At 39.4% G+C, this 23,472-nt stretch overlaps 1 protein-coding gene across 1 annotated transcript in view; it reads right to left on the reverse strand.

Annotated features, from left to right (window-relative positions):
* The window catches only part of TENM1 (teneurin transmembrane protein 1), a 122,674-nt gene that overhangs the window by 43,379 nt on the left and 55,823 nt on the right, over nt 1-23,472 (reverse strand). Inside the window, exon 5 of the mRNA XM_015128153.3 lies at nt 377-743. Within this exon, the coding sequence (XP_014983639.2) occupies nt 377-743 (367 nt within the window). The remainder of the gene's footprint in view (nt 1-376; nt 744-23,472) is intronic.

The following is a 23,472-nucleotide window of genomic DNA, read 5'->3' on the forward strand; positions in this document are numbered from 1 at the left end:
CCTTTCTCTAAAGTACAGATATTTAATAATATCATGATCTTTCATTTGTATAGTAGTCTCAACTTTTTAAGAGTATCAACATTTTTATTATACTAGTTTATCCTCAGAAGAGCAAGGTGATATAACTGAGACAATGCCATCTTTATTAAACAAATTAAGAAAATGAGTCATGAAGAGATCTTGCAGCTTTCCTAGGGTCACTCAGTGAGTCAGTTGTGAGAACAATTAGGTGATCTGACTCCTAATCCATTGCTTTCTCCACTAGCTCATACCAATGTTTACAAGTAACACTTTCCTTTTCTTTTGACTTTGCTGGGGCACGTTTTTCTTTTCAAAACAGAGAGGGGGAGCTGGTGAATTGCTAAAAAGGTCATACCTGAAAAACAGTCACAGTTTGGATCAATTTTGCAGTCACAGTCAGTGGGGGCACCAGCGATGATGGAGATCTCCCCATTGGTGGTTACTTGCTGAATGCGGTTTACTTTCCTCTCGTCTGTTTCAGCTATGAAGAGCAGCCCGCTGTGGGAGACACTGATGGCCCTCGCTGACTCTAGAGTGGAGTGAATTGCTACCTTGCTGACCAGGAAATGATCAATGCCTGGCACCTGGCAGTGAATGGGGCGTCCTGCAATGATCCGCACGCGCCTATTCTCAGAAATTTGCAACACAATGTTGTTATCCAAGACATACAATGAATTGTCCATAGGATTGACTGCAAGGTCTGTTGGCCACTCTAATCGCACCTGTGAAAAGAACAGAACACATACCGTTAGGTTACCATATCTTTCCATAGGCAGTTTTACCTTGAAAAAAGAAAAAAAAATTTGGCGTATTGTTTCCCCTGTCTTATGAATTTTAGCAACATTGGTGATGTTGGGGAAAGTGGAGGGTGGTGGGGGGATGGTTAATCACATGTTCTGGCAAACATACTTATCATTTATGCCATTTACAATATAATGTAATTTTTTCCAATAATTTCAGAAGGATCATTTAGAATTTTCAAAGTGTGTTCTCTGGACCAGCAGCAACAGTATTATCTGGGAACTTGTGAGAAATGCAAATTCTCAGGTCCCACCCTAGAGCTATTGAATCAGAAACCCTGGAGGTGGGGAACCAAACATCTGTGTTTTGCCAAGGTGATTCTGAGGATCATTGCTGTAGGAATTCTGGTAGCTATGATGACTCAAATCTCTTTCACTGTCCTGTAGATTATAGGAGAGCAAGGTCATATAGGTTTCTGGATGACAGAATGCTGGAGAAGCCAGATTTTACTCAATGAGCAACCTTTTGCAACAGGACCTGCTATTAGCACAGACCTAGCATCCACCTTGTGGAACACTCAGGTACAGTTCATCAGCTGTTGATTTAGAATCCTGGGGTGTAGCACACTGCTTACTTAGCTTGACCTGGTTCACTCCATAGGTTCCCCTTTTCAGCAAAGAAATGGGTTGTGTTTTTCTTTCACTGAGTGTTTGTCAAGTGCCTTTCTCTGGGTTAAGCCTTGTGCTAAGCTTTTGGGGCTCAAAATTGACTATGACACAGTGTCTGTCCTCAAATGATTTGTGGTATAGTAGAGTCTTTAGAGGAACCATTAGGCAATTACTCTCCATGTTATGAAAAGAAGGCAACAGAGAGGGTAAGGTAGCACTTCACCTGGACTAGGAGTCAGGAGGCAAGATATTCCCAGAGAAGGTGGTACCTAAGTAAAGTCTGAAATGAACAGTAGGAGAAGAATGGGGTGGAAGTTGAGCCGGGAGGGGCATCAGAGTTGAGGAAAATCTGGGTACTGGGAAAAGCATGGGTGAAAGTCCAGAGGTTAAAGACAGCATGGCCTATCCAGGTTACTAAAACTAATTCAGTAAGACTAATAATAGGCTGGGTGTGAGGGAGACCTGAGTGATGAGGCCAGGTGTTATGGACTAAATTGTGTCCTCTCCAACTTCATATGTTGAAGCCCTAACCCCCAGTGTGACTGTATTTGTAGATAGAGCCTTCAAAGAGATAGTTTAGATTAAATGAGATCATAAGGGTGGGGATCTAATCCAATAGGACTGGTGTCTCTCCATTGAGGAAGAGATACCAGGAATGCTTACACACAGGGGGATGACTATATGAGGACAGAGCTAGAAAGCAGCCACTTGCAAGCCAAAGAGAGACACCTCAGAAGAAACTAAACTCACCAACACCTTGCTCTTAGATTTCTAGCCTGAAGAAATATGAGAAAATACATTTCTGTCATTTAAGCTATTCAGTCTGTAGTATTTTGTATGGCTGCCCTAGCAGACTAATATATCAGGTGCTCTGGTTTGAACGTGTCCCCCAAATACCATGTATTGGAAACTTAATCCTCAAATTCACATGTTGATGGCATTTGGAGGTGGGACCATATCCATCACCTCAAACATTTATCATTTCTTTGTGTTAAGAACATTTAAAATCCACTCTTGCAGCTAGTTGAAAAGATATAACAAATTGTTGTTCATCACTCTATAATGCTATAGAACACCAGAACTTAGTCTTCCTATTTAGTGGTATTTTTGTATCCATTAAGCAACCTCTGGCTATCCCTATCCATCTTCCCAACCTCTAGTAGCCACTATTCTACTTTCTACTTTTATGAGATCAACTTTTTTAACTTCCATATATTAGTGAGAACATGTGGTATTTATCTTTCTGTGCCTGGCTTATTTCACTTAACATAGTATCTGATATGGTTTGGATCTGTGTTTCTGCCAAAATCTCATGTTCAGTTGTAATCCCCAGTGTTGGAAATGGGTCCTGATGGAAAGTGACTGGATCATAGGGGTGAAATTCTTATGACTGATTTAGTACCATCCCTGCTTGGTACTGTATAGTGAGTTCTCATGAGACAGGGTTGTTTAAAAGTGTGTAGCACCTTCCCCTTCTCTCTCTCTTCCTCCTGCTCTGGCCATGTGAGGTGCCAGCTCCCCTTCACCTTGGCCATGATTGTAAGTTTCCTGAGGCCCCCTTAGAAGCCGAGCAGATGCCAGAATAATGCTTCTTGTACAGCCTGCGAAACTGTGAGCCAATGAAACCTCTTTTCTTTATAAATTACCCAGTCTCAGGTATTTCTTTACAGCAGTGTAAGGATGGATTAATACGTTGTCCTCCAAGCTCATTTATGTTGCCACAAATGACAGAATTTTGTTCTTTTTTGTTGCTAATTAGTATTCCATAGTGTATATGTACCACATTTTCTTTATCCATTCATCTGTCGATAGACACTTAGGTTGAGTTCATGTCTTAGCTGTTGCAAATAGTGTAGCTATCTCTTTGACAAACTGATTTCTTTTACTTTTCTGGATCATAAAATAGTTCTATTTTTATTTTTTTGAGGAAACTCCATATTGTTTTCCATAATGGCTGTACTAATTTACATTTTCCTTTCTCTGCAACTCACCAGCATTTTTTTTTGTCATTTTGATAATAGGCATTCTAACTGGGGTGAGATGATATCTCATTGTGGTTTTGATTTGCATTTCTCTGTTTGAAAGATAATTAGGATTAGATAAAGTCAATCATAAGGGTGGGGTCCCCATGATGGGACTGGTGGCTTTATAAGAAGAGGAAGACAGACTTGAGCTGGCATATTTTTGTCCTCTTGCCATATGATGCCATTCCACTATGTTATGATGCAGCAAAAATGCCCTCACCAGCTGCCAGTGCCATGCTCTTGGACTTCCCAGCCTTCAGAACCAAGAGTTAAATAAACGTTTTTCTTCATAAATTACCCAGTCTGTGATATTATGTTACAGCAACAAAAAACGGACTAAAACATTGGGTAATAGAGAGAAGCACATGTCCAGTTTTGTTCTGATGGCTGTGGGAAGCCACTGAAGGGCTCTAAGTAGAGGTGTGATATAGTCATATTTGGGTTCTAGACAGATCATCCTGGCTGCTGTCCAGACCATATTAGAGGAGGAGGCAAGATAAGAGGGAGGCAGGCAGTTAGGGAGCTCCTGCATGGGCCCAGGTTAGGGATTATGGTGCCTGAACTGGGATGACAACAATGGGCATGGAGAAAAGCAGATGGATTTGAGACATGTTAAAGAGTTGGAAGCAAAAGAACTGGTGTGTGTGTGTGTGTGTGTGTGTGTGTGTGTGTGTGTGTGTGTGTCTGGTGTGCCTTGTGTCAAGTGATGTGCTAGGCACTGGAGACATGCAGGCTAGCCAAACATGGCTTCACCTTAGTTCCTTTATAGACACAGCAATTGATTCGATGCCTGCCCTGACATCTCCTTGATAGTAACTATTTATTCCTGGGCGTTTCTCAGAGAACTGTGTTCCACACCATTCCCCACCCCACCACTCACTTGTCACTCACTTGTCCTCTATTTGTTTTATTTCAGGCTAAAGGCAGAAAAAAAGTCCCATTCATGGCCAAAATAGTAACAGTAATCTAGCCATTTTTCTTTTTTGCTTTGAGTGAAAGCCCACAGAAGTCTTTGTTTTTCTTGTGGAATCTGGAAGTCTGAAAACAAGATATGAGCTGTCATTGCATTTTGCAGCCCACTATTTCCCCAGCTCAAAGAGGCTTACAAGCAATCAGTAATGAAGTAGATAAAGGTCAATCTGAGATAAGGCCCTTCTTCTAATTGTGTCTCATTAGGGAGGGCAAATGGTGATGTTGTGAAGAGGACAAAGGTTGTCTTTGACCTCCTCTACTGCACCATGTGAGGCTCTTTGCCCATGTCTCTGAGTGTCTCTCACATACATCCAGCAGTCTCATTCTGTTTCTATGTTTCGGTGTGCCCTCCACCTCTATCCACATAGACTGGCCTTCTCTGGTCAGTACCAGATGCCTCTGTGCAGCTAGGAATTTGAGTGCTAATGGGGTATAAAAGCTGAGCTTGTGTTATGCATGTTCTACAGAGCCTTTCAGACTGAGGCCATTGGATAAACATTAAACACCAGCCTTAACAGCTCCCAGAGCAGTTTGCGGTGAATGTGTTCCTCAGCACGTCTGTCTGAGGCCTTTGCATGTCAGTGCCCTGCCACTGAGAGGGAGAGTGAACGTCTGCTGCTTTGGAGGGCGCTGACTCCTCCTCCACTGTGTGCCCCTGCCTTGGACCTCTATACACTATCATGCTTGTCCAGAAGCTGTCTGTGTGCACTGGTCCTATGGAGCATAGTCCCCCAGGAAATTAGCTGGGACTGGCTGAGGAAGAGGAAATGAATTCATTTCCGTACAACACTCCTATTTTGATCGAGTCTCAAGTCAGTGACCCAGAAAAAACAAACCTGGCAGAAATGACGTTCTAATTATCCCCACTCTAGGAGCCGAGGCCAGGGCAGAGGCTGGGGACAGCACACACCTGGCAGAAGCCAGAGAAGGAGTATGTTTCAGATTCTGTTTTTAGCTATTAAGGCTGCCTCTGAGATAAAGGCTGGTAGTTGGGAAATAAGCTGTTAAATTCTCCAACTCACCCAACCAGATTTAAACCAATACGATTGGTGTCATGTTTATTATATCTAATTTTGCCTCAAAAATACACCAGCTATTTTGTCTGTTTGTTTTCTTTTCCATGAAATAAGTCACCCTCTGGCATCTTCCTGTGACTAAAGTGCCCTTTGTGCTTCTGAGCCATTTTCTATACAAACTATACAGATTCCCTTTAATTCCCATTTGATTTGGCCAGGCAACTTGTCTATGCAATCTCCGCAGATGAAAGATGTGTGGCTACTTAGTAGCTGAGAGTTTGCCTTTTCAGAAGTTGGACCTCTTCACCTCTCATAGCTTATCAGTTCCTTTTATGTCCTTCTCATGTTAAATACTCCTATTGCCAGGTAAGTTTTCAAGGAACTGGTGCCTTATGCTCACACAACCGAAACACTGTATTTATTACCAAGACATTTTCATAACATACAGCTTGATATAAGGAATGAAGTCTTTGAGCTGATTCTGACAGAGAGACCCTAGAATTATATGATACTAGGGTAGGGATAAGGTTGGCCCCCAATTACTGCTAGCATTTGTCCAAATGATTTCTTGGGGTAAATAAACAATTCTTTTTGGGGGGTGGGAGCAGAGATTGAAGAGCAGCAGCAAAGCTCTGTAAACTCCGCATAGTGACCCAACCTACAGGCAAACTATTTGGCCTAATTTGTGGTGGTTGCCCCACCTTGTAAAAATACATTAATTTGTTTGAAATGTCAAAATGTATTTAAGCTAAACTAGCATTAAAGGTCACTCATGTAGCCGCCAGCTGGTGGAATGTGCCCATCTCCCAACAACCTTCCCTGAGAAATAACCCTGAGCAGAAAGGAGTTCTTGGTCAGGATGTCAACCTTTGACAGCATTATGTCTTCCTCTGCTAATTGAAAACTTGCCTGGAAGGGAGTTGACTCTCAGGTCAACCAGTCCCATGGTTAGTTTAGAGATCCAGCTAATTTTGACCTAAGTAGCAATTTATAAAGCAGCAGAATCCTATAGGGATAAATACATGTTTAAAAGCAATATCTAAATATAATCCCTTGGTTAGACTAAACTAGAAAATGTCTAAATTACGTATAAGCCTAATCCCATACTGTATGCTCAAACCACCATTTGTATACTTGGGCTCCCTCTAACAGTTTGAGTCCTGGTTCCCACCCTTATTAGTGTGTAACCCTGGGCAAATGAGGTATCTTCTATGAGTCTCTTGGTTTCCTTATCTGTAACAAAACAAGGAGGCTAATCATAGTATATCTACTTACAAAGTTATTGTGTGGATTAAATGAGATAATGGTGTAAGTTGCTTAGCCCAATGCCTGGCACATAGTAAGGGATGGCAAGTGGTATTAATAGTAATAACATTTTTATAGTCATAGACCTTTAGAGCTAGGAGGAACCTGGCCCATTAACCATTCAATGTAGCTCCTTTTCAACTGTGTTTCCCAGACTTCAATTGTCCCTGGGCCCACCTTTATGAGTTTTGCCTCACCCCTACATCACCTGCACTATTATTGACTTAATATTTTTCTTTAAATTGACTTTTAAAATGTGAATAGGTGCTGACCCTTCCTTTGAACTGTTATGTAATCAATAACACATGAAATTACAGGCCCAGTCATCTGAACAATTAATAGAAGTGACTACTGTTTACTGAATGCCTGCTGGGTGTCATGTACTTCATATGGTTTATTACTTGATATAAAAATTACCTGAGAAAAACTATTAACATCCCCACTTTCAGATATGTGCTTTTAGCCCCTATGTCATCTGATTCATCATTTAGAAGAGTGGACATATTTCTTCATTCTCATCTCACCAAATCTGGTCTCCTCTTATCCCCTTTTGAATCAACCTAAAGGTTGCTCTCTTCGGTTGTGAAGGTCAAGACTTTTTATGAGTTGAATGATTTATCTTTTTCTTTGTCATCTATTATCTTTCAGTTCAATGCTTTATGAGTTTCGACCACATGCCAGGCACTATGTTATAAAGGTAAACAGATTTCTGCTCTTGATTAGTTCAAGGCAGATACAGAAATAGATAATTTAACATAATGTAGTTAAGTGTCATGAGTGCCATGATAGATATATACCCAGAATGTCATGAAAACACAAAGGAGGGAGTTTGGGGCAAGATTCCTAGAAGAGAAATGTAAACTTAATTTTGAAGGATGAAGCAAAGGTATTGAGAAAAAGCAAGGTGGGAAGGGTGATCATGGCAGAGGGAAAAGAATGAACAAAAGTACAGAAGCATGAAATCATATGAGAGTGAAGGAACTAACTGCTGTCTGGGATTTCTTAGGCATAAAATAAGGTAGATGGTAGTGGTGAATGATTTCTAAATGTTTGCTACAACTAGGTCCAGGTTTCTCCACTGAGACACTATTGTCAGGTGGTTCCAGTCCTGTGCATTGTAGGATGTTTAGTAGCATCCCTAACTTTTACACACTAGGTGCCAGTAGCACCTTACCCCCAGTTGTGGCAACTGAAAATATCTCCAGACATTGCAAAATGTCCCTTGAGGGGCAAAAATGTCTCTTGCTGAGAATCACTGGATTAAGTCATGGAGAGTGGTGTATGCTGATAGCTTTAGACTTAAACTGTGTGTGTTGAGGGGTTTCCGCTTTAAAGTGGAGAGCTGACATGGTCAGATTAGTATTTTAGAAAGATTACTTAGGCTGCATTTTGGGGGACAGGCTGGAAGGAGACCAGACTAGATGCAGGAGAACCAATTTGGAGGACAGCCATTCATTGGTACATTCATCCATTAATATATCCTTCTATCCAACCATCTGACAGATATCTGGGTCCCGATCCAGGTAGACATAGTTCCTGCCTTCATGGAACTTGGAGTCTGGGAAACTGCTTCTCATACTTTTTTGATTTACTGATCCATTTGAGAATCTGATGAAAGCTATGTACTCTTTCCCTAGAAAAAGGTTTCAATGCACTAGAAGGAAGTAATCAGGAGCTCAGGCTCTTGAGTTAAGATTTCCGGAGTCAAACATTCCATCTGTGTCATTTGCTATCCCTGTGACCTTGGCACAAATCAGTTAACCTATCTGAGCTTCTGTTTCCTCATTTACAAATTGAATATAGTAATAATTATCTTTTCAAAAATTATTATTGGAATTAGATGGGAAAAATACATAGACCATCTAGCACAGTGCTTGGTACATTAAAAGAGCTTTGTAGAGGCTGGCTATTTTTGAAAATTATGGAACATGTGTGTATTTGTGCTGGTCCCTGTCTATTGTTCTGTTCCTTGGCTAGTTCATAAACTCTTAAGTTGAATCATATAGTCATGCTTTTAAGGTTTCTCCTGATTCTATGTCACCAGTCTTTTCCTCCTTGTTTATCTATTCCATTCCTTGAGAATCTTTCTAAGCTATATGTCCTCCAAGAAATATTTGGCTGATATTGGGATATATTATCTCAAAAATATCTGTCAGCCAATATCATAGCTAATATTTTAGCTTATTACTTAGACTTCCCACTGTTAATTGTAACAGTACTCTTGGTACAATTCCAACTACAGAAAATGCTACCTTAATTGATTTCCTTTCTTCTGTTAATAAATGTCTATTTATCTCATGTTAGGCACCATGCTAGGCACTAAGGAGCCAACTTTAGTTAGGACAGACTGGATTCCTCCCCTCATAATGTTTATGGTCTTTTGCTGACTTCATTTCTTCGTCTTCCAGTATGTACAAGGGGTTGTTAGTGACATAGAGCAGTAGACTATTTCTGTTCCAGTTTATTCATTTTAAGAAGTTAACATTTATGGAAGTGCCTCAAAAACATATCATGACTGTTACTATATTTTACAATTGTCACAAAGTGCTAATAATTTCTTTTCCCAAAGTTCAAGTGTGCTGAAGAAACCAGTTGTTTTCCAAAAGGTTCTGCCTCACCATTTCAAACATGACACTTCTAATATCCCTCCTTTTCTACATTGGGAGCCTTGTGGCTCATTTAAAAAATGACTCTGTTTGATTTTGATCTGTGAGTCCTCTTCAGTAGGAATTTCCAGGAAGTGTATGATTATCTCTTCTGTAGTATGCCAGCCCTGGGGAAGATACAATGACGGCACTGTGTGCTCTATGCCAGGTGTTCTGCCAGCTCCATGTTAAATTTTTCCGTACTTTTAAAAGCTGACAACTCCAGATTGTTAGCATCACTTTTTGTCAGTTTTCAAATGGCCTTCTCATTTCTTGACACTGATACTGTCTGAGCTTCTTCAAATTTATAAAAGAGGGAAAAAGCCATCTGGAGAAAGTTTGTTTTTTTTGTACTTGGAAAGCATGATGACACCTTTGAGAGTGATGGCCTTTATTGATCTTGCTTTTAAAAAGTAGAAATTATTAGAAGATGAAATACACCAAGATTACATGGCTTTGTCAACAGGGCAAATTATTTCCTATTATCTTAGATACACACGCAGTATCTCTCTGCATAACGGCTGAAGAGTTTGAAGAACCTCTCAACCTTTGGTCAAATTCATTGGCATAGTCTGTTTCCATGGCTTCCCAATTAGAATAACTGACACTTAAGTTGCATTATTCATCGCAAATGAATAGCTAGAATCAATCTAATCGAGAGTAACAATTTGGCTGATCTTGAGAATTATTCTACTGCAGAGGATATAGATTAAATTGCATCTACCCCAATGTTCCTAAAACATTTTGGAAGTGGGGAAAACAAAGCAAAACAAAACCAAACAAACAAAAGCAAAACTTCCAAAGTAGTCCTAGTATATTTCATCTTCTAATAATTTCCACTTTTTGCAAGCAAGACCAATAAGGGCCATCACTCTTTTAGGTGTCATCATGTTTTCTAACTGTAAAAAACCAAGCTTTATCTAGATGGATTTTCTCTCCTATTTATAAATTTGAAGAAGCTCAGACAATATCAGGGTCAAAACAAAATGTTAAATTTGTGGTTCCTAAAATTCCTGTGGCAGAGACTGCTGGTTCTAGGCCTATTCTATCTTACATTCACTCTTTCCTCCTGATTACACTCTCAGTTTTTTGTTTGTTTGTTTGAGACAGAGTCTTGCTCTGTAGCCCAGGCTGGTGTGGAGTGGCATGATCTCAGCTCACTGCAACCTCTGCCTCCCAGATTCAAGCAATTCTCCTGCCTCAGCCTCCTCAGTAGCTGGGACTACAGGTATACACCACCATGACTGGTTATTAATTAATTAATTTATTTTGTATTTTTAGTAGAGATGGGGTTTTGCCATGTTGGCCAGACTGGTCTTGAACTCCTGACCTCAGGTGATCCACCCACCTCGGCCTTCAAAGTGCTGGGATTACAGGCATGAGCCACCACACCCAGCCAATTCTGTTTTTGAATCTGAGTACATTGCTGTTTAGAATAGAAGACATTCCAGCCTTCTTTGCAATTATCTGTAGTCATGTGAAGTTCCAGGCAATAATATGTAAGAGGAAGTGTGCAAGCACCCACACTTACAAAAAGATACTTAAAAAGGCTGCTTAAGGAGAGCTGACCCAACTGGAAGGAAGCTCCTCTTGCCCTTTCTTCCATTCTGCAACGTGGATATACCAGTGAGAGTTCTAGCAGATGTTGTGGACCATGAGGTGGCCTTGAAAATGGAAGTTATGTGTTAGAGTGGCAAGGCAAAAATACAGAAACCTGGAACCCAGATGACACTGTGGAGCTGCCATCTCAGCCCTAAACCACACATCTAGCCTGGCTGCTTTCTTGCTTATATCACTGTCATGTTAGGGTTTTCTGTTATTCTTGGTTGAATCTAATCACAGGGAAGACAGTGCTCTGTTAGGCTTTGGTCTTGACTGGAGTTACTCACTACAACCTTACATTCAAACTGGTCTGACAGATTTCTAGTTTTACATCTCTGGATGAATCACCTATGATTGGAAAATTAAATTAAACTAAATTGAAATAAATTAAGTCTGAAAGAGACTGACGCATGTAGCAAAGTCCACTAGAGCAGCCCTTTGTTAAGAGGATGACTAATTGCTTAAATCTAGTGATTAACCTCAAACTTTCTTGAATACCTAGGCCTCCATCTTTGGGTACTTCAAGCTCTTCCAGCTCCATGACTCATTCATTTAGATCCAGTACTTCTCTCTTATCCTAAAATACTTGTTTCTCTTCCTATGGTCTCTAGCAGGCCTATGAGTTTTCAACGGCAAAGATGAGAACTCTTTCATTTTTGTTTTCCCAGTATCTGGCATTAAGTTGGCAAACGTTTGTTGAATTAAAACATTCATGCTTCATTGACAGTAATGTTTTCAGTCCATGAAAGCATTTAAAAAAATTATAACTTGCAAACAGACTGTAAGAAAAACTATTTCTCATCAACATGTTTGTGTCAGTAAATCTGGGTTTCCAGAGACCCACTGAGGTTAGTGTAAGTTGCCATAAATACCTCAATTTTAAGAAATGCATTTCCCACTGCCTCCATATTTTAACTTTTCTGAAGTGATGATGTATCTTATAGTCAATGTGTATGTTTGATGGAGTATTTCTCCCCATTATCCAAAGATATCAAATTGATGTTATGTCTTATAGTCCATGGTGTCTTAGAATTTAGGAAATATGGCATTTCCATTTTGGTCTGGGGAGTCTGGGAATCCCTAAGGCTCTTTCAGAAAGTCCATGAGGTCAAAACTATTTTTTGATTAATATTATGTGCATTTTGTACAGTGGGGCTTTCCAGAGGCTACCTCAGGCTACCGTATCTTCAGTTTTAAAAAATTCACACTTTTATTTTCTAATAAGGTAAATATTCACATGATAAAACCAACAAAAGAATAGCTCACTGGGGCCCCCAATGATTTTTAGAAATGCAAAGGGGTCCTGACACCAAAATGCTTGAGAATGGTTATCCTAGAGGAAAGAAACAGTGAAAGACACCACTCTATTATATAAGGGTTTCCTTGAAGCTCATTAAGAAAAAAGCATGTATCCCTCCTAAGATAGTTCCTGGGGCCATAAGTCCTGTCCAAAAGCTTACTGAGAGTGGCTGAAAATCTTCACTTCCTCTAGAGACCCAATGCCCGATGGGTACCATAAAAGTTTGTTCTTACAGGCTGCCTCAGAACAATCAGCACGTACACACTCTCTATGAGTCTGCTGTGTAATTGCCACTACCTCATCTTAATAACAGGCATAATTGCTCTGAGTTTCCGTTGACCCTTTCTTGCATCTCCTCTCTGAAGCCTCAATTTTGGAAATGGCACTTGTGAATACACAGAATGTTTAACCACTTCCAGTTTTCAATTTACAGTCAAAGTCATCTATCAGCAGGAGATGAAGGCCCAGTGTGAAAACTACAGAATGTCCTTCAGACTCCACAGCTAATTTGTTTGTAAATTTGATTGTTATTGTAAGGAGAACATATTGTACATGATGCTACTTACATGATGCTACTTGCCGATTTACTATTTGTGTCTCTATTTCTCGGGTTTTATCATTACAGCTAAAGAACTTAACCCTCTCAGCCCTTCTGGGGGTGGGGAAAGGAATATGAAAACGTTACTATGTTTTTTTTTCTTTTGAGTCTCTATTTTAATTTAATTTTACATGAATTCATTAAATATCTACTGTATATCTAGCACTGTGGGGGATACACATACAGAAGGAGAGGCAACCAGAGTATAGTTCCAGGTAATAAGAAATCAAATTTGAGGCTGTGTGATGAGCCCATAAAGTCTGAGATAATTCAGAGCAAGGACAGGACCTCTGCTGGTCTTAACACAGTAGGAAGTGAGACTCTTGTCCTCTTGAGATCCAAGGCTCTGCTTGCATAGGAGCCAGAGACTTATAAAGAAGCCCCTGGAATCATTCTGCAATTTGTTTCTGCTAAGAAGTTGCAGAAACTTGTCTGTTGCAGGTTGTTAATATTATAGTATTGGCTTGACAGGACAGACCAAGCTTCCAATTCCCTTTGGCACCTAAAGCAATTTACAGGCCAGAAGTATGACTGCACGGCTTTTATGAAATGGTCTGATTTCATTGATCAGCCACTATGAGATTATGTTTTCATTTCTGTAGCTACTGCTAACCCTTCTTTCTGTTATAATATTTCAGGAAGAAACTATTAAAAATTTTCACCATGGATATGTTAAGATATAAGTGGGCTGGGCTCTGAATGGGAAGGTAAACATCACAACTCATGATTGTTCTACTCAAAAGTTCATTTCAAGTTATACTAGAATTCCACAGATTGTCTCTCTCATCTTAACTCTGTAATGTTTCCAAATGATAAGGACACTAATAAAAGCAGATGGCCTAATGAACATTTAGAGGGACGATTTAACTGGTCATATTTTCATTAGGCCTCCAGTGTGCTTCCGGGTTTTGCCCACCACTTCCTTGTGTGTAATACAAAACTGCACTCACTCAACAGATGGCCCAGATCAAGCTTCATGCTTCTAGAACTCTGGAGATTGGCCACCTGACCACTTACCATGTGTATAGAATCATTTAAGGAAGAATGCGGGCTACAGACTTAAGCCTGAACAAAAGCAAAAAATGGTGATGAATAGTGAATACCTGAGCTTCAATAAAAGGGGAGGCAAAATCACTCTCACATACAGCAACTCTGGCTGAGGTCTCCCAATAACAGGTTGTTACAGATTCAGTAATGATGAAATCCTCTGTGATAAAAAGTCCACTCTAATTAATGTTTCATCTAAACTGTAAGCATATCTGAGTGACTCCAGTAGCAACAATGACATGAAAATCTAACACCTCATTGCACAGTGTGCTAGTTATTAAGCTATTGTCTCACAACTCCTAACTCACCCGTTTAAAGATGCTGCTTTGTGATGCTGGGGTTGGGACTCAGCAATCTACATTTTTCTTTTGCCAGCTAGATTTCTGATAGGTCCTGACAATATGGAAAATAAAGAGATTCTAAGAAGCTAAAGGAAGGAGAAGGGACTTGATCTTTCCTGCTTGCTTTCTGTTCCTGTCAGTGTCATCTCAACAGTAGCCCTTCATCCTGGAAGCAGTACCTGGCTGCACTTCCAGCTCGTTTCCCTACTCTGAGAATCAGTCTCATTATGCTGCCTCAGAGGCACCAGAAGCAACCGGCTGGCATCTTCTTCTTCTTTTTTTTTTTTTTTTTTTTTGAGATGGAGTCTCGCTCTGTCGCCCAGGCTGGAGTGCAGTGACGCGATCCCGGCTCACTGCAAGCTCCGCCTCCCAGGTTCATGCCATTCTCCTGCCTCAGCCTCCAGAGTAGCTGGGACTACAGGGGCTTGCCACCTCGCCCAGCTAATTTTTTGTATTTTTAATAGAGATGGGGCCAGCTGGCATCTTATTCTCAGAGGACTAGGTCCTACCTCCATGGAGCAAATTCTCCAACTTTCTAGGTTCTGACAACCCCAACCTCTTCCCTTTGTTTCTCCAGAGATATGGTGGCCACTTCCTGAAGATACTATCTCTCATTTTTTTCCCACCCTGTAACATCTGTGCATCACATTCTCTATATTAAATCCTCTCTGTTAAAATAATGAATGCACTTTCTGTTTTTCTGACTGCGTCTTTTTTTTTTTTTTGAGACTGAGTCTTGCTGTATCCCCCAGGCTGGAGTGCAGCTGGCGTGATCTTGGTTCACTGCAACCCCGGCCTCCTGGGTTCAAGCAATTCTCGTGCCTCAGCCTCCCAAGTAGCTGGAATTACAGGCACCCACCACCACGACTGGCCAATTTTTTTTTTTTTTTTTTTTTTTTTAGTAGAGATGGGGTTTCACCATGTTGGCCAGGTTGGTTTCAAATTCCTGACCTCAAATGATCTGCCCACCTTGGCCTCCCAAAGTGCTGGGATTACAGGCATGAGCCACTGCACCCAGCCTCTGACTGCATCTTGACTAACATTCACAACCTTAACCCACGTACAAGGATAGAGGAACAGCAATACACTATTGTGGGTCAGTGGTAACAGAAAACTAGTAAAGGTGAACAGGAAGTAGCAAGGACCATTTTGGCCCCAGAGAACTTATTAGTCAAATAGTTCCCTTACATATTTACTGGCCTAGGCACTTCCTAACTATATAGGTACTTAAATTGCTATGAAAGTCCAGAAATCTACTGTGCTTGCATGTTATAAAGTTGGTTGTGAATGATTTTATCCAGAGCTTCTCTGACTCTGGAAATGCCATGTTTATGTCATTATTCTCTAGAAACTTCTCATTCTTGCAATTTTTGAGAATGATTTCATGGTGGATCACGTGACTCTCCCATATGTTATTTGGAGACACAATTCTGGACCAAATGGTTCATGAAGTTGCCCCGTGACAACATTTCCTATGTGCTCAATTGTTAACAGTAATACATTATATATTTACTATTAAATTTCTTTTATATTCACTCTTGCTAGTTTTCTTGTCAGACATTGCAATTACTCCTTCAGAATCCTCTTCTCATTGATTTGGAGTTGGAAGTGTGTTTTGAGATGCACCAAATGAACCCCTGCTCTTTGTTATGTATCTCAAGATAAACATGTTTCAACAGGTGGAGCCTGTTGGTAACGTTTTGTATATCCCCATGTTTACTTTTCCAAACACACCAACTTTTGCATGAAAAGATGGCATTCCTGCTGACAGCCAAATAACTTTCTCTTTGAGTTGTATTTCCATTTGATAAAGAGGGGTTGGCACTGATTTGTGCACTTTACCCTCTCATAATTAATAGAGAGTTGGAGTAGGTTTAAAGGTACAGTGTAGTCTGAAATTTAGTTAGGCCAACTGGCTTGCATTGGGACTCAGCACAGGATGTTATCCCTAAAACCCGAAGACACTAACCACTGAATTTACTTCTCAAACTCCTGGCATCAGGTGATCCTCCCACCTTGGCCTCCCAAAGTGGTGGGATTACAGGCTTGAGCCACTGCACCTGGCCTCTGACTGCATCTTGACTAGTATTCACAACATTAACCCACATACAAGGTTAGAGGAACAGCAACACACTATTGTTGGTCTTCTGTATCTTAGATACTTCTGTATCTTAGAGAGCTTCAGGTTCACCTCAGGTCATGGCACCTGCTGAGCAAAATGTGTGGAAGACAGAGTGGTTCAAAAGCAGGTTTGCAAGCCTTGCATCTTGTGACTTGCCCTGAACTTTGAAGATGCTTTTCCTCTGGTGCTTAATAGTTTTTATAAGAGCTAACGTGCCATTGTCCTTTGTGTGGAAAGAGGACACTGCTGAGGGAGTTTTATTTATGTGATAAATTATGTTTTCGATATAGCATTGAGCACGGTACTTGACTTTTATTTTAAGGCCCCTGACAACTCTGGCTATTTGCTTGTGTGCAGACATTTCAGCAGAATTTGGATATGCTGGAGCTGAAGATGTTGGCCTGCTGTTCTCTACTTACATAAACAACCTGAGCTGTCACTTTGGAGGGAGCAATGGAAATATCTCTGATAACAGGTTATTATATTGTGATTTTACCTAAGAGATGCAAGCCTGAAAAACGCAGTTAAAAAAAGGTTTAAATAAATTTGGAGAAAGGATACAATATTTAAATGAACTCTGTGGATAATCTCATTGCATTGTTTCTCCCAGTTTATCATTTTGTTAAATTTGTTTTCTTATATAATAGACTTAAGAAAACTGATAGATGTGTTGGAAACATGAATATCTTGATAAAAACAGAAGTCATTAGTCAGAAGAAAAAATTCATGACCAAACTTGCTTCAAAAATCCTAGGACACTGCTTTCTTCTTATGATGTATCAGCTTCTTTCCTTTTGATTTCCCACTTAGCTGGGAGCCTTTTTGTTTTGTCCTGGGAAAGTCATATTCTTCATAGTGACCTAGATAAACTCTGTCTTCTTTCTTATCTACTCTAATATTTATTTGTGTGTGTGTGTGTTAAATTGACCCACTTGGAATGGCTGCAGGCCACCCACTGAATGAGCTGCTTTTTTACTTCTTGATTTCAAAGAGATGGAGGATGATCTAAAATCTTACATTCACAGATGTATAAAACTCATACTGCATTCCAGTCTCAGCTCCATAGTCATCACAACACTATGTGAAAGTAGAAAGAAAATGAAATATTTGGGGCACCATTCAATGACTATAGTGAACATTTATTAAGTGATCTAGATAGAGCTTCACATCAGCATTAGGGAGACAAAACATTCTGTGAAGGTCACAGCAGGTTAAGATCAGTCTCTGGAACATATGTTTGCTATAGCCCATCACACTCACCTACAGATCGATATATGCCTCTCTGTAAAAGGTACACTTATGTGAAAAGGACAGAAGGGAAGATTATACAATTTCTCTATCAGTTCTAAACTTCTTCTTGGTCCTTTTTATTCTAGTTTTGTAAGCTATCAGTTCAATTCTCTTTTGTGAGTAGAAGGTCAAATACTACTACTACTGCTATTACTAGTAATAGTAATAAAAACAATGATAAAATAATAATCTATTGAACACTTATGAGCCAAACACTTTGCTAAGTGATTTATGCATATTACCTAATTGAATTCTCACAAGCTCCCTATGGGGAAAGAAACATTATCACCCCCATTTACAGATACAAAATTTTTTCCCAGGGGCACACACCTAGCAAGTGGTGGATCCAGGATTTAAACCCAAGGCAGTCTATATTCCCATACCATTAAGCTTTACTAACTTTACATATTGGTATAATTACAAAGAACAGTCTACCCTAAAGGCCTGATTTTATCTCTTGCATCCTCTATTAAAGGATTAGAGAAAGGTTTGGCTCTTCTTTGCAGTTCCAGAAGGTGTTTTTCTGCGTTTGACAGAGCCAGGAGACTAGGTCTGGGCTGCATAAGCAATAAATAACATTATGCAAAAATGCATTTGAATTAGAGACTGACAACCACAGATATTACAAAATCAGAAAAACCACCTTGCAGACTTATTTGGTTCTCGTGTCCTCCCATTTTAGCAAGTGTATGATGAATCAACAGAAAATATGTCATGAAGATGCCAATTAACATGTTACATCATCTCTTTTATTTGCAAAGCACTTCATACTTTTCCAAGTGCTTTCACATTAAAAAAGAGAGGCCACTTAATCAACAATTGGGTCATTTATTTAATTAGCCTTCATAAGGAGGAATAAATAACCAGCTCCAAAATTCTAGTGTCAGTTTTTTACATCTAGTACTGAATCCAAAATCATAGAGAACCTTCATTTGGGTCACGAAATAGACAAAAATGATTTAACATTTTTTTTTCTGTATTACCATCTTTCAAAGGAGAGCAGAATGATTCAGAACGAAATGTTATTTTTCTAAAATATAGACCTGGTAACTACAAATCGTGTTTATTTAGCATTATTATGTAATTTTCAGCCATAAACTCTAATGGATCTCTCATTTACAGGTGAGTAATAATGTGGAGAGCCACTAGGGACTCCGAAAAAAGCCTTTTAAATGACTTTTGGTGCTGTTGTCAAATCAGAGTCTAAACAACTCTTCCTGCCATCTCATGCTCTGTGACAGCATAATTTGATTGCTATGTAGGCTGAAGTTTGTGCCACTTTCCTTCCACATGCCTACCTAACTGATGTGGCAAATGTACATATAAAAGCCAAGGTTACATGTAATGCCATATGGTCTCTTTTTTCAGTTCTGATCAGCTCCAACAATTTATAGTTGCAAGTGCCTTTCAAAAAAGAAACTTCCTTCATATGTGTTTTCTCATTTAACTGACATGACCTCCTTAGGAGACATTACATGTTTTTATCACACTTTTTAGTGGTGGAGAAACTCAGGCTCAGAGACCTTAATTAACTTGTCTGAGGTCTCACTGCAAATAAATGGCAGAATATGGACTCACACCCAGGATTGTCTATGCTCCTTCTACTAGAACACTCTAACTTAGTCAAAGGAAAATAGGTGAATTAGGCAATTGTCCAGAGAACTTTGGTAAAACATGCCTCTGTACTCCTGAAGAAATATGAATAATTGTTCCAGGCTTATAAACATGCCTGGTAGAAAGTTTGCTCATTTTTATTCAGTAGTCATCACTTTCTGATTTAAATACTTTCACATTTAAGGTAATTGACATATTGAGGTCTTTGAGAAGAGTGTGGCTAAGTTAACAATGCCTTCCTGCTATGGTTGATGTAGATTGAGCTCCCTCTTTATCTTGTAGGAACTAACACTTCCCCCAGCACTCCCATTTCTGCATTTATAATATGAGCCTTTGGATTAGCAGGAGGAATTGGCTGTGACTCGTGGTTTGACTGAGTGCATGTGGCTCAAATAAATAGAACAGAACATTGCTGATTTAGGATGCTTATGTTTGGACTCCTGCAATAGCCAATTTCTGAGCAGTTAAAATTGCTGCTCTATTGTTGTGGTCTAGGCATGAGAATAGTGAAAGAAAATGGGAAAATACACTGGAGGTTTGGTTGGTATGGCTTTTAATGCCATCTAATCTATTAGTTGATAGTTACTATGAAAATGGTTGATTCAATTGGTTAAACTAACCATGACCAATTAGGATAGAGTAAATGTTTGGCATAAGGGCCACCAAATAACTTTTTTGGTTCCATTCTACTACTCCCTGGGCCTCATTAATTTGCTGTTTGATCTTCTGTCCACTCTCTAATCTTCATCTTATCCTTTATTCACCTCTCTTTTTCTCCCACCTATTTGTGCCTACTGCACACTGGTATTACTGGCCCTTGAGAAATGTGTTTTCAAATATTTCAGATATCTAGCTTTCATCTTCCCTGTCTTGCTGTTTACCTGCAACTCACTCTTTCCTTCTACCACATGTCCTTATGTCTGAATTATCTGGAGTGTGGCCAGAGACCTTTTCTTTGCTTTGACAGTGAGATAAGTTCCATAGTAATGGAAACATTGAGAGGGTGTGGTAGGGGTGGAGGTGGTGAGATTTTCATCTTTGGTGGCAAGAACTTTTAAAATAAACTTTCTTTTCTTTTTCCCCTGGGAGATCCCTTTATTCAGCAAACTTATTATAATTCAGATTTTCTTGATTCCCTACAGAGCTTCACAAAACTCACAAGTCTGTCCCTGCAGGGAATTTCACTTATAATGGCCTTCATTTGAAAGATCTAATTCTGTTCTCTTTCAGTGTGCACATGGGAGAGTGATGGAAGTGCACAACGAAAAGCAAGTAACCCATGAAGAAGTTGAGTTTCAATATCATCTGTATCAGTATCACTCAGGATGATGAAGGACATTCTGTAAACATGAAAGGGTTGGCAAGGGAGAGAGGGAAAGACAATGACAGACGTTAGGCAAGAGTTTAAGAAGGGGAAAAGAAGGTGCCTTTTCTGTTAAATAATTTTTTTTGAGACATTGTTTCACTCTGTCATCCAGGCTGGAGTGCAGTGGCACAATCACAGCCCACTGCAGCCGTGTCCCCTGGGTTAAGGTGATCCTCCCACCTTAGCCTCCCGAGTAGCTGGGACTACAGGCATGCACCACCATGCCCAACTAATGTTTGTATTTTTTGTAGAGACAGGGGTTTTGCCATGTTGCCCAGACTGGTCTTGAACTCCTGAGGCTCAAGCGATCCGCCCACTTCAGCCTCTGAAAGTGTTGGGATTACAGGCATAAGCCACCGTGCCTAGCCCTTTTCTACTTTAAAACTATTGTTTTGTTTTCTTTTTTTTCCACCCAGATTGCTGTAACTTTTCATGCCTGGATGACTATATATATATGTGTGTGTATTTAAAACAACAGAAAATGCTGAACCCAATTGTATAAAATTAAATTGACATGTAGATTTTGAAGAGGAGGCTGCATATTACCCCTTCTATAGAGCTGTGGTTATTTTATCCGAAGCTTGCAAAAAAATCTAAGGACAAGAGAAAGTTGTTTTTTCAGTTATGTAGAGAGCAGAGGACAACCAAGGAAGGCAGAGGTCTGCTGCTTGGGGCAGGTAGTATAATACTGATGGATGAGAGAGAGGGGAAGGTTTTGTTTTCTCTGTTAAGGAGAATGACCACAGAGAATATTGATTCAGAGTTACCAAAGCCCAAAATGGATGAAGGGATTGTAAAAGAGCATCTAAATTCTTTAACTGAGTTCAAGTTTTCTAGCTAGGAAGAATCACTCCTTAGAACATGCAAATTGGGTTTAGAACTTTTTGTATAAGTATTGAGAAATGGTGGGCACTAGAAGACTAGAGATGGTTAAATCTAATTCTTACTTCAAGACAAATCAGAAATGTGCCCCACAACCTGCAAGGAGGGAGCTTTATGTTGGTTTAGAAAAGATCTTCAATTGTATTATTAAACAGTTGTATTTTTAGCTCTTAGATGAGGAAATGATGTTTACAGATACTGTGAGTAGAAACAAATTTTTTCAAGTGGCTCTTATTTCTTTTTAAACAGAGTTACCAACCTGGTAAGGTTTCTCATGATACCTTTATGGATAAGTTGGGGAAAATATCAGTGAAGAGAGTGGATTTCAAACTTGTTTTGACTGCGACACTCACTAAGAACTGTATTTTACACCATTATCCAGTTGAAATAAAAATATTATTAAACAATACTCACCCTCATTACACATGATACACCTTGATTTTTAAAATTGTGTTTTATCTTTTTAAAAAGCTGGTCATAGGCCATTATATTGATTTCCCAATGTATTATGAGGAATCACAATGAATAGGTGAGAGTTCAAACACATGGATTCATAACCTAACAGATAACTAGTCTACTGGTGCCACAATTGCATCTACCTATCCATCAATTTTATAATGGATGAAGGCATAGAAAGCATTCATCAAATACTTAGGCGACACAAGGCTGGGAAGGATAGTGAAAATATTAGATGATAGCAGAAGAATATAAAGAATTGGACTAACTCAGACAACATGGAATTGAATAGAGACTAAGGTAGGACCCAGCAGTATGTTGTAAATCACTAAGTGCAAGCATAAGATGAGGAGATGGGAATGAGAGATGTGAATTTTTAGTTTTCTGTAATCACATCACATCATATGTCAAATCTGTGATATAGCTGTGAAAAAATCCCAGTCAACTTTAGCTGTAGTTTTCTAATCTGTGCCCTTTATTTCTTTATCATTTTGCAAAAGTGCCTTTGAGGTCACTATGCAAGCTACCACTGCATGGAAGTAAGCTTGAATAAAGAAGGTTCTGGGACACCACCTCTTGTTTGAATCTGCTGTTTGCTTCTATTTTATAAATTGAGACTGATTTGTTTGAAGTAAATGTTCTGTGGCTAAAGGTTTTTTTTTGTTTGTTTGTTTGTTTTTTTTTTTGTTTTGTTTTTTTTTACAATCAATGGGCAAAAGGAAAAGAAACAATATAGAAAGGGAGTTGTGACAGTTCCCATTCTACCTCTGAGTACTCAGAGCACATATGGATTATTTTATTCATTCTGGAAGCCATGGTGTCTTCCATCCTGGAAGAATGGTGAAGGAACTCAAAACCGTGTAAAATGAAGTATAGTTAAATGAAGTGTGAATGTGACTTAAGAGGCATGAAAGAGTTGTTTTCTTGTACTAAGAGGGCTGTCATGTAGAGGAGGCAGTTTAATGTAGTTTGGTGAAAATAATGTGGGCTTTGGCATCAGGTTGACTAGGTTCAAATTCCAACTCTGCCATTTATTGGTTGTGTGACCTTGACCAAGTTACTCAATTCTTCTGAATCTTGTTTTTCATATGTATTAAAAACAGGGGAACATAATACCTATCTTGAAGGACTGTCACGAGGATTAAGTAAGATAACATATATAAACATACCCAGTATAGTGCTTGATTCACTAGTAGATTGATCTCATAGAAAACAGATTAAATTTATAATTCAAGAAAGCCTGAACAGTTGCAGTAAGACTGGATGGTGAAAGTTAAAGGAAGACAAAAAGTTAAAGGGATCCAAGAAGAGCTTGTCGTCAGAGGCATTCAAAGATGGAATGTGCTGCCTGGGGGAGGTAGTAAATTCCTTATCACAAGAAGCATTTGAAAATAGGTTGGATTGTTACTACATGGTCAGAATATTCTGGAGAGAAGTCAGGCATCAAATGACTGAGAAGAGT

Source organism: Macaca mulatta, chromosome X, assembly GCF_049350105.2.
Source record: "Macaca mulatta isolate MMU2019108-1 chromosome X, T2T-MMU8v2.0, whole genome shotgun sequence".
Lineage (NCBI taxonomy): Eukaryota > Metazoa > Chordata > Mammalia > Primates > Cercopithecidae > Macaca > Macaca mulatta.